Source organism: Peromyscus leucopus, chromosome 3 (genome assembly GCF_004664715.2).
Source record: "Peromyscus leucopus breed LL Stock chromosome 3, UCI_PerLeu_2.1, whole genome shotgun sequence".
Lineage (NCBI taxonomy): Eukaryota > Metazoa > Chordata > Mammalia > Rodentia > Cricetidae > Peromyscus > Peromyscus leucopus.
The window spans coordinates 146,321,608-146,337,558 of NC_051065.1; the positions used below are offsets into that span (position 1 = coordinate 146,321,608).

The 15,951-nt window shown below is 53.5% G+C and overlaps 2 protein-coding genes across 2 annotated transcripts in view; both read right to left on the minus strand.

Annotated features, from left to right (window-relative positions):
* Znf384 (zinc finger protein 384) overlaps positions 1-2,260 on the minus strand; it is a 31,072-nt gene extending 28,812 nt beyond the window's left edge. Inside the window, 1 exon segment of the mRNA XM_037204134.1 lies at positions 1,731-2,260. The gene's annotated coding sequence lies outside the window, so the exon portion shown is untranslated.
* Positions 2,261-8,072: 5,812 nt separating this feature from the next.
* On the minus strand, positions 8,073-14,473 carry LOC114708780 (PILR alpha associated neural protein). Its single transcript, XM_028892293.2, is given in 7 exon segments — positions 8,073-9,223; positions 9,558-9,779; positions 10,495-10,576; positions 11,299-11,721; positions 11,724-11,803; positions 12,065-12,124; positions 14,073-14,473. Coding segments are annotated over 6 exon segments (834 nt in total). The 5' UTR covers positions 12,070-12,124; positions 14,073-14,473; the 3' UTR covers positions 8,073-9,201.
* Between the last annotated feature and the right edge of the window lie 1,478 nt (positions 14,474-15,951).

Below are 15,951 nucleotides of genomic sequence, written 5' to 3' on the forward strand. Positions count from 1 at the left end.
CCTCCAGATAAGACCCTACCTTAAAAAATAAAGTAAAAAAGAGCTGTGGAGACAGCCCAGCAGAAAAGGCTGATTGCCATCAGGCCTGACTTGAGTTCACTCCCCATAATCCACGTGATAAGGAGATCCAACTCCCTCAAGTTGTCCTCTGACCTCGGTATGAATACAAACATACACAAAATAGATGTAAAATATAAATTCAAAAGTTGACAAAAATATGAAAGATTTCTTATTTCAAAAGGAGTTATTGGAAGAAACAGGAGATGTTAACAATGGGGCAAGCACTCTTGCACGAAAGCTTTGTCCCTCTACCCAGCCATTTATAGTGTTTCCAACCATCCAAGGGTAAAGGTGTCATGACCTTGAGAATATGGTTTTGACTGACATGGTGAGGCCCAGGGTTTATATTACTTGCTATTTTATCTAGTGTTTGTGTGTTTATGAGGGTGCACAGATGTGTGTTGATGCCTGTGAACAGAGGCCAGAGGACAACCTCAGGTGTCATTACGCAGGGGCCATCTACTTTATTTTTAGATTCTGGGTATCTCACTGACCTAGGCCTCACCAATTTTGCTACACTGGCCAGCCAGTGAGCTCACCTGTCCCTGCCTCCCCAGTTGGGGGCCTATCATGCCCAGCTTTCTCACATGGATTCTGAGGATCAAACAGAGGTCCTTGTGTTTATATGACCAGCACTTTACCAACTGAATTCTCTCTCCAGCCCTTTGCTGTTGTTTTCAAAGATGTATTTATTCATTTTAGGCATATGGGTGTTTCATCTGCATAAGAGAAGAGGGCATCAGATCCCATGGGACGACAGTTATAGACAGTTGTGAGCTGCCATGTGGGTACTGGGAACTGAACTCAGGTCCTACGGGAGGGCCACCAGTGCTCTTAACTGCTGAGCCACCTCTCCAGCCCCTGTTGTTTTTTGTGGTTTTAACTGCTATTTTCAACTAAAGAATCCTACTTACTGCCATGCACAGTGGCACATGCCTGGAGTCCCAGCACCTGGGTGGCAGAGGTACAAGGATCCCCTCAAGTTTGAGGCCAATCTGGTTTACTTAGTGAGTTCCAGGTTAGCCAGAGCTATGTAACAAAATCTTGTCTCCCAAAAATAAAATACAATGGTTTCACTATTAGCATCAGGTCTCATATTTTGATTTGACTTACTACTAGAGCAGACATCATATAATTTTATCCCTTTTATTTCGAACTACCCTAGAAGCAGTGTTCCCCCTGAAAAACCTTACCTGACATATCAAATCCCGACAATCCCATGTTAGAGTCTCATCACTCAACAGATCCACACAAACCCTCCACTGGACACTAAGAATGGGAAACACTCTCCAAACTTGGCTCCTCTTCTTTCTGTAAGCTACACCATAGACTACCCTTTTCAATCTGGGTCCTTGTGTCTCCACAGCAAAATAAACCTCTGACAAGATGCAAACCCATTCAGAGGTTTCACCTGAGCATTTCACATTTCATTCCTGATGAGTACCAGTGGCAAGCAAAGGTAACAAAGGCACAGTGCCAACTTTTTACATAAAAACTAAACTACAAAAGGCTGATTTTTTTTTTTCTCTAACAGCAAACACCAGTATCACAAGTGTTGATTACTCCAATAATTCTGTCACATTGTTAAGGAAAAAAAACAAAACAACAAAAAAAACCCAGTTGACTATGACCCCATCTCCTCCCAAATCATTAACCCAAGATTGTCTTACCCTCTCTCTCTCTTCCTCCTGACGTCTTATTCCTTCTCCTTTCCAGGGCTCCTGAACTTTCTGGAAACAAATTCTCCAGGTTACAGAGGCCAGTAAGGTGAGGCCACCAAAGAACTGTAGAGAACCTCAGAAGTTCTTTGACTGTCAGCAATCTGGAAAGCAGGCAGCTTCCCCAACCAACAATCCAAGGATGGAAGGGCAGAGTCACAGGCGTTCAGTGCCACTCACTACGTGGATAGAAGGGAAATAAAACCAGTTCCCCAAAACTAAGATGAATTCTGTCACCAGCACTTGGGTTTCACTCCTAGGCTCAGACACTTATTCTTCATTCCCCAGGGCTACAAGTAACCGGGAGTCAGAGAACAGAGGAGATGCAGGAGGGTCCCTGCTCCTGAGAAGTGGCTTTAGGAAGCAAAGCTGAGGGTAGGGGGATGCCCAAGCCCTTGGGTCAGGCACAGTGCCAAGTTCAGGCCCAGCCACTTCCTCTGGCCTCGCCCCCCCCACTCCACTTCTGTGAGGACTTCGCCCCCTGCCTACCCAAGGCCTTGTGCCAAGAAGTACCTCCTCCAACCTTCAGTGGTCTATACAGTGGAGACCCCCAGCTGTCCCCCTAAAACCTTCGCTCCCCTGAGACACCCAACTGGGTCCTTCCTCCCGATGTCAACTCCCCACTCCTTCCTCAAAGACCGGTCTTTGGGACGTCCCTCCTTCACCCCTCCAGGGAGCTGAACTCTGCCACCCACCAGACAGGCACCCGCCCCCTAAGCCCCCCCCCAATTCCTCCTCATCGCCCGCTCCTCCACAACCACTTCCGGTTCCGGGACAGACACACTCACAGTCACATCGCGGACCCCCCCCCGCCGCGCGCGCGCGCGCCATCCCGCTCGCCCAAGGAAAAGGGGAGGGGGAGGAGCAAAGCGCTCGGCGCGCGCCGACGGCAGCGGCGCGGGACTCACCCGGCGGCGGCGGCGGCGGCGGCGGCGGCGCCAGCGCCTGAGCCAGCGCGCAACAGGGGCGGCGTTTGCAGGGAGAGGAGGGAGCCGGGGGCGTGCGAGGAGGAGCCGCGGGGCGCGGGCCGGGGCGCGGAGGGCGGGCTGCGCGGGCATGCACTGCAGGCGCCAGACGGACCCCCACACGCGCGGGGCTGCGCGCGAGACACCCGCGGGGCGGGGGCGCGAGGCGGTGTGTGGCCCCCCGCCCTCCCTCCCGAACACTCACCCGGAAGTGGTGCTGCGGCTCGTGCTCCCGGGAACCCCAATTGCTCCACGCCCACCTTCCTCCCTCCCTCCCTCCCTCCCCCCCCAACAGCCTCAGTGAGGAGTCGTTTCACGGAGAAGGCGGGAGAGCCGGAAACGAAAAGGGGGGGGGGAGAGGGAGGGAAGTAGCGAAGGGAGGGCGGCAGCAGGAAAGGAATCGGTGGGGGGGGGGGAAGAGTTCAAAGACCGAGTCACTTCCGGGACCGGCGAGAGCACATCCGGCGCTGCTAGGGCTCAGGGATACTGAGGGCAGAAGTTACGACAAGTAAGGGCGGAAGTGGCTCCTACCCAGGGACCTGGGGAGCGATCGGTTGATGTGACGTCTCGGCGGAAGTGAAGGCGGGTTCTGTGACGGGCTGAAGCTGAGCATTCGAAGAGCGCTCCCGGGCTTCCGGAAGAGACTTCGGGGGCAGTGGGAGCGTGGAAGCTGGACAGGTTCATGAATTATGCATCAAGGCATTAAAAGACAGTTTAGGTTCTCCGCTCCTTTTCTAGATGTATTTATTTTTGTTGATATGTATATATCTGTGTACGTGTGTGCGGATGCCCTCAGCAGCCCACTGGAGTTGCAGATAGCTTCGAGCTTCCCTGCCCGGGTGCTGAACCGAACCTCCGGTCTTCCGGAAGAGCAACAAGCACTCCTTACGGCTGAGCCATCCCTCAGCCCCATAGAGACGGTACGGATTCTTCAGACGGGTCACTTCTGAGGTCATTTCCAAGTGTCATAGGCAGTTTTAGGGAGTTAACCTTTTTCCTTGGATCTTCACGAATGTCTCTGGTGAGCTAGGGTGGGGAAAGTCTCATTGCTTTGAATAGTCGAGGAAAGGTAAGAATGTGCTCATCCATAGTTGTTTGAGGTACCTGCGTAAGTGCTATCAAAGTTCCGCCAGTCTTTCTCTGACCACACCGATACTCTATCGTTGCTTTGGTCTTTTCTTGTTGCCTCCACCCACATCTCTATCTTACCAGGTTTTACTTTTAAATACAACGCGTGCCTGATGTTGTTTACAGCTCACCTCCCAGCTCCATAAGGGCAAGGACTTTGAATTGCTCCCTGTGGTATCAACAGATCCCAGAACTTAAGCTGTTCAGTAAACGTTTGTTGCATAAATGAGCAATTCATTATGAACCATCGCAGGAGATCTTCCCTGATGGCTCCAACCCAAAGTTTCTTTTAAAATTTTATAACATTTACTGTGTCTTTGTCTTTTTTTTTTTCTCCCACAACAGGGTTTCTCTGTGTAGCCCTGGCTGTCCTGGAATTCTGTCCTATAGACCAGGCTGGTCTTGAACTCACAGGTCCATCTGCCTCTGCCTCCCAAGTGCTGGGATTAAAGGTTTGGGTTTCTACCGCCGGTTATGTCTTTGTCTTTGAAACAGGATCTTACATAGGTATAGTTAAAGCTGACCTTGAATCTTTGATCCACTTTTCTCCGCCTCCTAAGTGATGGGATTTCAAGCCTTTCTTATCTATAGCTTTTACTGTTAATTTTAGTTAATCTGTATATCTGAATCTCTAGGCAGGGAAGAAACTGTTCACAGTAGATACTGAAGTAATACGTGTGAAGTCACAGGTGCTGCCCTGTAGAGGGGATCAGCTTCCTTCTATCCTGTCTTGTACCTTCCCTGAGCTGCTAAATTACTGGCAAGTAACAGCCCCAAGGCAGGATGGGACAGTGGAATGAACTTCCTAGATGCCTGCTTATATCCCATCTGCTTCCTTCACTGACCTGCTAGGCTCTGAGCCCCCGACTCTCTGAAGTCTATAAATGAAGTGATTCCCTTTGTTCTGCAGGTTCCTGGTGGTCTCCTGTACCAGCTGCCTCTGCTTCAATTGGCTGGTGTGATTAAAGGATGTGATTAACAGAAATCCATCTCAGTACCAAGCCCTGGGAAGAATCTTTAATATTTATTTATTTAGTAAATCTATATTAGCCACAAGGGCAAACAGCATGATCTAGCGAGAATCCATCTGAGCTCAGGTCTGTTTTGGCAAATTCGGAATTGAGTTTCCTCAGTGAGAAAGGAAAATTACTCTAACAAATAACTACGATCTTATTCTATAGATAATTAAAGAAAGACTGCCTAAGTGACTCTTCTCCCCAAAGTCACAGCCAGGAATAGCAAATGATACCCTTATATATTTGTTAGTTAATTTGAGGTAGGGTCTCACTACGTAGCTTGGGCTTAGCCTGGGGTCAGGTTGACCAGGCAGTCTTGTCTGCTTTTTGAGACAGAATCTCTTGTAGGCCAGGCTGGCCAGGAACTTTACTAGGATAACTTTGAACTCCCAGTCCCGCTGCCTCAGTCTCCCCCTCAGTGCTGGAGGACAGACATGAGCCACCACACTTTTTATCTGCTTGGGTTTGAGTTTCTGTGTATATGTGTGTAAGTGGAGGCCAGTGGTCATTATCACATGTTTGTCTTAGTCTCTGTGCTCTTTTTTTTTTCCCTTTTGAGGTGGGGTCTCTTAAAGCTCACCTAAAGCTCACCAATTGACTACATCGACTGGTCATCGGGCCCCAAGAGTCTTCCTGCCTCCAATGCTGGAATTACAGATCTGAGCCATCAGACCCAGATCCTCATACTTACATCTCCCCAGCACTATTTTGTTGTTTGGTGTTTTGAGATGGTCTCACAGAGCTCAGACTGATCTCAAACTTACCTCATAGCTAAGATGGCCTTGATCTCCTCATCAAGCACTGGAATTACAGGGATAAGCTACCATGCAAAGCGTTTCTTCCTTTTTTATCACATTGTTGAGCCCCCGCACTCAGTCTGTGTTGATTTCAGTGGCGAATTAGCAGGACAAGGGCTTACGTGGTTCAGTCATCTTGTACCTGTAATCCCAGCATTCAAGTAGCTGTGGCAGGATTGGAGTTACAGGCAGACCAGCCTGGGCTGCATGGAGCAGGCTTTGCCTCCAAAAGAGAAGGAGGTGAAAGAAGGGAGGAGAGGAAAGGAATTTGGAGGTAAACTAGCAACCCCCAACAGCCCTGGTTCCTCCTGTACACACTGAGGACCACTTGCTGAGCCTCTGTGCCCCTGGCAGCCCCTCCCTCCCTCCCTCCCGCCTGCCTTTGCTGTAAGGAGCGACTCAGGTCCCCAGAACAAAGCTTTGGAGCAGTAAGTGTGGGACACGGTAGGGGGAGGGCTGTTAATTTTAGCCTGGGGTTCTCCAGCTGGCACAGTTTCCATCTTGAATCATTTCCACACCCTGAGCTCTGCTAGGAGATCCCTCCTCCGGGGCCTTCCCCTTCCCCTGCTTTGGTGTGTGCCACAACGGTGCCCAGGAGAACCTTGGCTGAGTCATTTCATGGACTCCCTCAACAGAGAGTTTGGTGATAGAAGATGACGCTTTCAGTCAGGCCTGTGGCATTCTGCCTTCAAGAAACTTCCAGAAGAGCAGCTTGGCGCTTGTTTTCTTCCCCCTCTATAAGTCTTTATTACCCCAAAGCCTTCTGAGGACTTGAGGATCCGAGTCACCGGTCGAGTTTTTGGAAAGAGGAAAATTAAGCTCTGTTCCCCAGAGCCTCACTCATTGTCAGGGTTAGCACCGACCCCGGCTAGCACAACTCTAGACAATCCAGACATCCAGATTGCCTCCTTTCTCCCCATCTTTTAGCCATATGCCTTTCCATGGGGAAGAGAGCATTTAGGGAAAGGGAACAGGCGAGATTCCAGTATCTTTAATGGCCTGTTTAATTTATTTAAATTTAGGAGAACCACAGTCTAATCAGACAGCAATTAATTCCTTCTTCATTAGGGGACTTCGTGTGTGCCTTTTGCATATGGATGAGCCACAGGGTCACACTGTCCCTCTGAGGAGAGTTGTTGAAGGTGAGAGCAGGAAGCCCTCCCAACACGAGTTCCTTGCCCTTCTGCACCAAATGCTCTTCCCTTCCTTCCACTCTCCTCTGGCAAGGGCTCCAGCCCTGTGGGGAAAGCTGGAAAGGTTAAGGAGGCTTCCCTCACCTTCCCCCCAGCCCTTCCTTAGCACAGCCTGTCAGCACCTCACCCTGCACCTTTGGACTCCTCCCGGGGGCTCTCTCCCTTCTTTCCTGTCCCTCTGGGTTCTCTGGTGCACTGTGCTGACAGCCCTCCTCAGGAGGCGTGATTGCCTCAGACCTCTGCTGATACGTCGACACACACACACACACACAGACATCCTATTTTATATAAACCGCATGGAGGCAGGTAGAGTCCAGGCAGCCCACACTGCGCTCGCTCTTGGATACTATATTGTTTCCTACTTCCTGGGGCTACCCATTTCCAGGGAGCAGGTGAGGCACAGATTGGGGGGGGGGGTGGCAAGACCTAGGTGGTTACCACAGCAACAGAACCTAGCAACAGCTGAGAAGCTGATGTGTGGGCTTTACTAGGGCTGTTAAAGAGCCAAACCTAGAATTGGGACCTCAGAGGTGACTGATCCCAGCTGGGCAGCCTGTGTTCCCTCCCAGACACACCCCTTGATTCCGCCCCCACACCCCAGCAAATGCCTTTCTCAGAATGGAAAAGCTAATGAGCTAACCACAGGGCTTCTGGTGCAGCATGGCTTTTGGCGGGCAGCTGTGGGTAGGGAAATGTTAAGGAGCAAGGATGAAAATAAACCAAATAGAGCCCTCTCTGCCGCGGCTCAGCCTTTTTTCCCCTCCATCTTTCTCTCCCTTGACCCTTTATCCGATGTTTTAGCTGTCTTGCCCAGTGTGGTGACTCATGCCTGTAATCCCAGCACTTCGGGAGGCCAAGGTGGGAGGATCCAGTATCAGCCAGCCTGGGCTACAGTGACCCTGTCTCAATTTGTCGCTTTCTGGCTTGCCCATTGCCTGACCTAAGAAATGTCCCCCTTTTCTCTGTCCCTTTTCTCGTGGTCTCTCGATCCTCACTAAGGAGCAAGCAAGCCACACTCCTGATGCCAGTCCCTCCCCCCAGTCCGTCCCAAGTCCAGACGTCCATCAGCCTCCAGCTTCAGGGCAGCAGGCCAGGTGACAGTGTAGTCTGGAGAAGTTCCCCATCTTCCTGTGTTTACCATACTTCCTGCCTGTCAGTCCTGTGAGTGTGTTATAAGGCAAGACAGGGGACTTCATTATCTTGCAAAGGCTTTATTTGAAAATTTTGAAACTTACATCCCACAAGATTATCACCACGAGAAGAAAGAGATAATACAAAAATATATATCACAGCATAGGAGCCAGGTCGGAGGAAGGAGGGAAGTGGAAGAAACAACGAGAAAGGGAAGAACCTGAGGAGAGGAAAAGGGGGAGAGGCAGGAGAGGGAAGAGGGGACGGGAGGGGACCCGGGAAGAGAAGGGTGGGTGTGGAGGCAGAGCTCTTAATGGCCTTGAACCAGCTGGCTTCAGTCCCTGGCAGCCTAGGTACAGTTAGGGAGGCCTTAGGGAAGGGTGGGGAGAGGAGGTCAGGGGGCTCTGAAGTCCAGAGATACACACACAGACAGACAGCCAGGACACACAAGACAAGGGACTTGGGAAGGAAGGGAGGACATGGGAGTCCCTTCTCAGGTGCAGCAGGCGACTCCCCCAAACCCATGTTTCAGATGACAGAATTTAGCAATTGGGCCTCACTACCCCCGTTCCTGTCGGGGAGCCCTCAGTAGTGCCAGTGCCCTTGGGATGGAAGGACGGTGAAACGTAAGGCATGGGATGAGATGGGGCTGTGACAGACGGCACGAGGAGCCCCTAGCTCGCCTCCCACCCACCTCGAGGGCAGCATGCAAGGGCCACAGAAATGAGACCAGAGGGTGTTGATGCGGCAGCGTGAGCACTGCGCCGTGTATTGGGCCAGAAATGCACATCCCCGGTCTGAGATGGGCGCAGCAGATGCAAAGGGGGTACAACATGTGTAACAAGAGGGGGAGAGCTAGGAGCCAGCTGAGCAGACGCAGACGGGGACACGAAGCAGAAGAGCAGCATGGAGAGCGTGACTGTGTGCTATGGCCTGTGAGGGTGGAGGTGAGTGTGCAAGGCTTTCATGTGAATGTGCAAGGGTGGGAATGGGGGGAAGCCCCCAGACACTGGAGGGCAAACGGCTGGGCTTGCCCATGGGGTCAGTGAGTGTTCCAGGTGGTGTGCAAGGGCAGGAGCTGGGAGCCCCCCACCATGGTCCCAGTTCCCCACGGTTGCCCCCCCCCTCAGTGGATGGTGGCTATGCCGGCCACTTGGCCTCCTGCTTGGCAGCACCCCAACATGGGGGGGGCATCACAGATTCACCAGGGGAATCCTGAGAGGAAGAGGGAAAGTGCATAGTCAGGAACCAAGGGGTAGGCTGAAGCAGAAGGAGAAGTCCAAGGCAAAGGGTACTCAGGGTTGAGAGGGCAGAGCTTGACTTAAAGGCTGGCAGGGGAGTAGGGCATGGCGGAGAGGGGCAGAAAGTCCCCTTCTCCCGGGAGAGGAGCCGACAGCCCCCTTGAGAGGCCCGGGAACCAGGTCAGGAAGGAGGGTCATGGACTGCAGTGGGGAAGACCACCCACCCCGGAAAGACCCACCGAAGGTCTGGAGACCTCAGTTGCCTTCCCTCCTCCTCCTCCTCCCATCCCATTGGCCCCTGCCCTCACCGGTTCAACTGGAAGGCTGGAGCCCCCTTGGGCTGGGGCATCCCAGGCCGGGGTCCCCCTCGGGGCTCCTCATGGTCAGGGGTCGGGGTGGGTGAGTCCCCGAAGGCCCCCAGCACAGTGACTCCAGCCGGGGACAGATCTGTCAGTGGTTGCTGGCTCTCCTCCTGCCTCAGGGCACCTTGCTGCCCTGAGGGCCTCCGCCGCTTCTGGCTGCGGTCCCAGCTGGAGCATCAGAAGGACAGAGGGCTTTTCACACACTAGAGTACCCGCTATCGTAGGCCAGCACCACTGGTCAACCAGCTTCTCCCTCCCGCCCTGGCAGCTCCAACTTCTCCACAGCACCGAAACTGTCCCCCGAGACCATGCACCCAGCAAGCTACTCTTTCTGCTTCCTTCCAAACGATCTTCAGAGAGCCATAGGCTTAGTGCCTCCTCCCCACCAATCCAAAGCCCCTGAAAACTGCCACACTGATGCCCAGAGGAGCAGTTCCTCTCCTCTGCAGGTACCTGGCAGATTTAGTTCAAAGTCAGCTAATGACTTGGGCACCTGAATCTAATGATTCTCTCAGTAAAGTGTGAAGGACTACGTGACCCACTATTAAATGTGTACAAAGAAAGTTCCCGATCTCCTTCCTCCTGGACAGAAGCCCTCAGAAAGGGTTCTGCAGCCTGGTTCAGTTGCCTCTGTCTTGGAGAGCTGCCCACCAAAGTCCCCGGTATAGATAAATAACCCCCTCCCTCCCACTACCCTTGTATTTTTCTGGAGAAATCGGCACTGGTTTCTCTCAGTCCTCCTCCACTCCAATTAGTTTTTTTTTTTTTTTTTTTAAGCTCTTCCCTTCATCTGTGATTTCCTCCTCCAGTGAAACTGCTGTCCTTGATCTTACCCTCTGTCTAGCCTTTACAAGCCTTCAGACATCTCTCTCCCCCAGCTTACCAAAACTTGAAGATGATGCCTGTAGCCACAAGGACGATGATGATGGATATGGTAATTGTCACGTAAAGCTGAGGGTCCACACCTGATAAGGATGGAAGATAGCATTGAGAGGGAGGCCTGAGGCAGGCTCCAAGGAGGGCGTGGCTGAGTGCTGCCAAGCCAGTGCACACTGCCTGTCTGCTTCTCTGGGCTCTCCCTCTCCTTTTTTTTTTTTTTTTAATCACCGACTTTCTCCTGAGCTGTCAGCTCTTCTACTTTCCCAAACATGACATGTACCAAATCTTACACATACATGTGATGAGGATGAGGCTCCAAGGTCAGAGAGAACTATCCTCCTGTATAGAAATGGGGGTAGAGGTATCAGACGATCTTCCCTGGCCCAACCCTAAGCCACCATCCAGCACAATACGTGCTAACACACTGCTGGTGGCCACCTTCTTCCATGGCACCCTCTACCTGGAACACCCCATTCTGTTTTTAAGGTCTGTCTCACATGTAAATTGCTTGATCTGTCCCGATCCCCAGGGCAAAACAGTCTCTCACATCTCTGTTTTCCTAACAAGGTGCTGTAAGTGCTTCTTTCAGGGTGTTTATTATGTTGACTCATCCCCACATGTTTACACATCTGTCTTCCACAGTGGACCTGAACTCCTTCAGAGTGCAGGTAGCATCCCACCTCTGCATCCTTGCCAGCCTAGAACCTAGTGCACTTACTGAAGACACAGATAAGGACTCCATTTCGGCAGTTCAGAGTCTTCAACCACCCTGCCGTCCCTCACACCCCTACCAGCCTCGCTCACTCACCTTCCCCACGCCCTCCAAACAGGAAGGGCCTCAGGGTAGCAGGTGTTTCCCCAAGGATGAGTCCATCTCCATCATCCCGCATGGAGTCTGAGTTGGGGTGCGGAGTAGCCAGCCCATGCGGGGCTGCAAAACCGTAGTCCAGGGGCAGAAATCCAGGATTGACCGAGTTGGGGTCCCCTCCATCCTCCCGAGATACTGTGGGACCCCACACAATGGCCCAGGGGTACTGAGATGAGGGGGGCCCCTCCTCAAAGCCTGATGGGGTGGCAGGAGGTGCAGTGCCTGGCGGAGCTTGCCGACGTGATCTTGGGACCCTTGGGGACCGGCTTGGTGGAGGAGCCCGCTCCCAAACACACACATGGCGAGGGGCCGAGGGGCCACCCCGGACGCAGGGGGGACGGGCCGGGGCTGGTGGGGACGAGGGGAGGAGCCCTGCACAGGCGGTGGGAGGGGGAGCAACAGCAGTGGCCAGAGAGGGAAGAGTTGGGACGGCAGTAGAGTAGGCCTACAAGAAGGGAGAAAAAGCAGGTGAGGTCCAGGCCACTGTGGGCTCGTGTGTAAGAAGGGTAGGCTCACACCAGAAATCTTGGGTACCTCCCTCCAGGTTTCTCTGCCAGAGCAGGTGTGTGTTAGGAAGACCCTGGCTTCCTTTTGTCTCTTCCTAGGGGGCCAGTCCTCCAGAGGCCCTGAGTTGGCCTAGGCAGAGAAAGGGCCCAATTCCCCAGGGAAAGTGGTCTCCAAGCTCCCTCTGCTGGGCCAAACTTACCACATTCTGCACTTCGTATCTGAGGTCTTCCTCAGCTGTGACCCAGATTTTCGGCCTTTACTGGAGGAAAAATGAGGGTGTCACAGCCGACCCTGCCCTGTGTGCTCCCCAGCTCATCCATCCACCAAGTATGCCCCTTCACGCCACCACCCCACCACCACGGCACAGGTACCAGCCACGCTGCTGCTTCCCAGCATCCACTGCTTCCCAGCATCCTTTTAGGGGGAAACTCCCTAAAGTAGCCCCCCGCCCCACCTACAGCATCCCAGATGGGTTCCTGTTACCTCCTGGCCCCAATGTCTGTCTACTCTTGCCTCTGGCTTCCTTCCGTCTCGCTTCCTCTGCCCACAGCTTCAGGCTTCTTGGATCTTAATTTAGAGCCAAGAACCTTGTGATTCCCTGAGCACCTACCGCTAGGGAGGGAGTTTGAGAGTGGGGGAGGGAAGGGGAAGTCAATCTTAGTGCGTGCTGGGGGGTGGAGGGGCGCCAGAAGCCCCCTCACCTCTTGTAGGGCCAGGCACTTCTCTTGTGACAAAACCCAGAAGCTAGCTGCCTTTTCGGAAAAATGGGAGAAAATGGTAGGTGGGAGAGAAACTCCAGAACATGATCTCTGCGCTTGATGTTTAAGCGTCCAAATGCACCTTCTGAGAGAAGGTGGAGCTCCAAGGAAGCCACCCCCTCAACTGTGGCTCTTCTGGGCAAAGTCCTGGGAGAGTCTGGATGTTGGTTCCGAAAGGAAGTGCACAGTCTCCAAGCTGAGGGTGGTGAATCCCAGGGGGCTAGGGTCTCCAGAGAGGAGCATGTGACACCCTGTGTCTACTGGATTCCTAGCCTCTATGTGCATGTTGAACACTACCGGAGAATCAGCCGGGGGAGGGAATGAGGTGATGGACAATAGGTGTGAGGGGTGTGAAGAGCTGAAAGGGAAAAGATTGGTCAAGAGTAGAAAGAAAGGTGAACAGCCGCTGGGAAGAGAGGGCGAGGGAAGAGGAGCTGAAGGGAGAAGAGGACAGGGAGGAGAAAGTGAGCGAATCGGCAGGGGGGGCGGATTGAGGGGTCTGGTCAAGACAGAAGCAAAGAGAGAAGCGAAAAGAAGCGATGGAGATCGGAGATGAGGGGGAAGTCATTGAGATAGAAAAGAACATGGTGCTGAAGGCAAAAATCAGAAAAGGAAGGGATGGGGGGGGGGAGGAACAGCAAAGATGGAGGAGTTAGGAATTGTTTCTTGAAATTTAAAGGGATATGGAGACAGAGCTGGAGGCCAGGTGAAAGCGAAGGGAAAGGAAAGAGATAGGCCGGGGGACTTGGTGAGAGAAGGTTAGAGAAAGGAGGAAAGAAATGGCAGATGAACCAGTGGAGCGGATGAGGGCCCAGAGACACCAGTGGTCCCCTGACAACAGGGCCCACCTGCCCCTCGCCTGCTACATCCCCCGCCGCCGCCAACGTCAACTCCAGCCCCTTCACACACACACCCGGTACCCCTTGGTCACCCCCTCCAGGAAGTCCGCAGTCCCCGAGCTGGTGCGCCACCCCACCCGCTTAGCGCTCCTCACCGACCTGTTGTGCGCAGAAGACGAACTGGGGGTGGGGTGGGGGAACAGGGCCCCATCCCTAGCAGAGCCCCCAAGCCCGCCAGTCCCACAGGCCTGCACACTCCCTCCACAGGGCTGGAAAGCGGCGCGAACCAGGAAAAGATCAGCCATGGGATTCGGAGGGAGCACCCAGAGCGGAAAGGGGACCTGAGGCAGGAGGATGCTCGAAGCTGCAGGATGAGCTAAAGGCGGGATGGAGGCAGCCGCGGAGACGCTGACTGCTGCACCAGGAGGTTCGGATGAAGTCGGGACAGCGGAGGGATGGAGGGCTCGGTGGAAAGGAGCACTTGGTGGCTGGAGCCCGACAAGGGACCAGACCAGGAGGGGCGGGAGGCGAAGGGCGCGGAGCTGGCACCGGGGAGGGCAGGGCCCGCTCCCGCTGGGTGGGGGCGTTAGGTTCTCCCCCCCTCGCTCACCTGCATGCCTGGCGTAACGGCGCGACGACTGCAGGCGCTCGGAGCTGCGCGGGGCTGGGGGGTCGCAGAAGCGGGTGGGGCACCGGGCATGGTCGGGAGGTTTGCCTGGCAGCGAGGCGCTGGAGCCGGAGGGGGGCGGGCGCCGGGGGCGCGGGGCGGCGGCGACGGCGGGAGATGCTCGCTTCGGCTGGGCTCGGCTGGGCTCGGCCGGGCTCGGCTGGGTTCGGCGGGCGACTAGGACCACTTGGTCTCCGCCTCTCCTCTTCGCGTCTGTAGGCCACGCACGGTTTAACCCGTCGCTGGCCACACTGCAAGCTCAGCTTTTGTCCCAGGTGCAGGCAAGGTTGAGGAGGGCAGTAGGATGGAGGCGGAAACCTCCACTTCTTGGGGTTATGATGGCACGCTCCCCTTCTGCCTTAGCGTAGCTCGACTCCCCATGATTTCTGACCGCCCCCCCCCCAGCAGTTCTGAAATTCTGAGTCACCCATACATTTGAGTTCCCGACTCTGGCCAGGGTGGAAAGGGATGGGAGTTCACGACCATGGATGAGAGGACCAGGGAGGGGTAGGAGAGAAAACTGCATACACAAATTAGAGTGCCCCCAAAGCTTAATTCCCTATTTCATTTTGGCCCTGCTATATAATTCATTCTCTCTGAAGCAACCCAAACAGTCCTTCAGTGGTTCGAGACCCATGTACTGTCCTTAGCTTTTCCAAGGATATCAAAATATCCAAACCGCTTACTGTGGCTTACAAGGAAGCCCTGTAGGTTCCCATCTCTAGGTCTGTCCGATTTTCTCTCCTAGGGATTTCTGTGTCTCAGCTACAGTGCAGCTGACTTGTATTCCCAGGAGGCAATTGGATCCTGCCTCAGGGCTTTGTACCTGCTATTCCTTCTAGAAGCTTTTCCCTGGCCGTTCACAGACGGCCCCTACCCGCCTCACATCCATCCAGTCTTCTGAGAGGCCTTCCCTGACCTCTTAAAACTCTCCTAACCTAAGCCATGGAGGTGACTCGGTGCAAAGGTGATTGCCACCAAGCCTGACTACCTGAGCTCTATCTCGGAAAACTCCAAGTTGACATCAGACCTCTGAACAAGACTGTGAGACACACACACTAAAGAAAAGTAATTTAAAAAATTTCTGAGCCAGGCAGTGGTGGCACACGCCTTTAATCCCAGCACTTGGGAGGCAGAGGCAGGTGGATCTCTGTGAGTTCGAGGCTCACCTGGTCTACAGAGTGAGATCCAGGACAGGCACAAAACTACACAGAGAAACCCTGTCTCGAAAAATCAAAAAAAAAAAATTCCTTTGACCCTACTTCCCCCCACTCATCCTTCTCCCTAAATTACCCCCCACCCCCCATCCCCACCAAACTTCTAGGAAAGCACACTCTCCTGTTTCCCTCCACCCTCCCTGCTGTTCTTTATTAGTCTTCCTGAGCTCTGACTTCTGAGGTGTTGGAGCCTCTTAGTCCTTGGCCTTCTCTTTCCCTTTGTCTGGTGATCTCATCCAGTCCAGGGCTTAAATACTCTGCAAATGTCAGTGAGTCCTAAATTTATTTCCATAGTGCCAGACTCGCTTGTCCAGCCGTCCACTAGACATCGCCTCTCCAGTGTCTAATAGCCGTGCAAACAGAATGTGACTCCAATAGATGTGTGGAACTATCCCACCCAATTCACTTCCGTCCAGGGCTCTTCATCCTGAGACAGGACAACTCCTTGTTGCTCAAGCCAAAAAAATGTTTTGATTTCCAGCTCCTTCCCTGTATCTACCTCACCAGCAAGCGCCATGGCCCCCAATGTCAGCACATGCCCCCTGCCCACCCTGTTAGAAAGCTCTCACGTCTTTCCTGTTAGAGTCCCTGATCCAGGCTGCCAT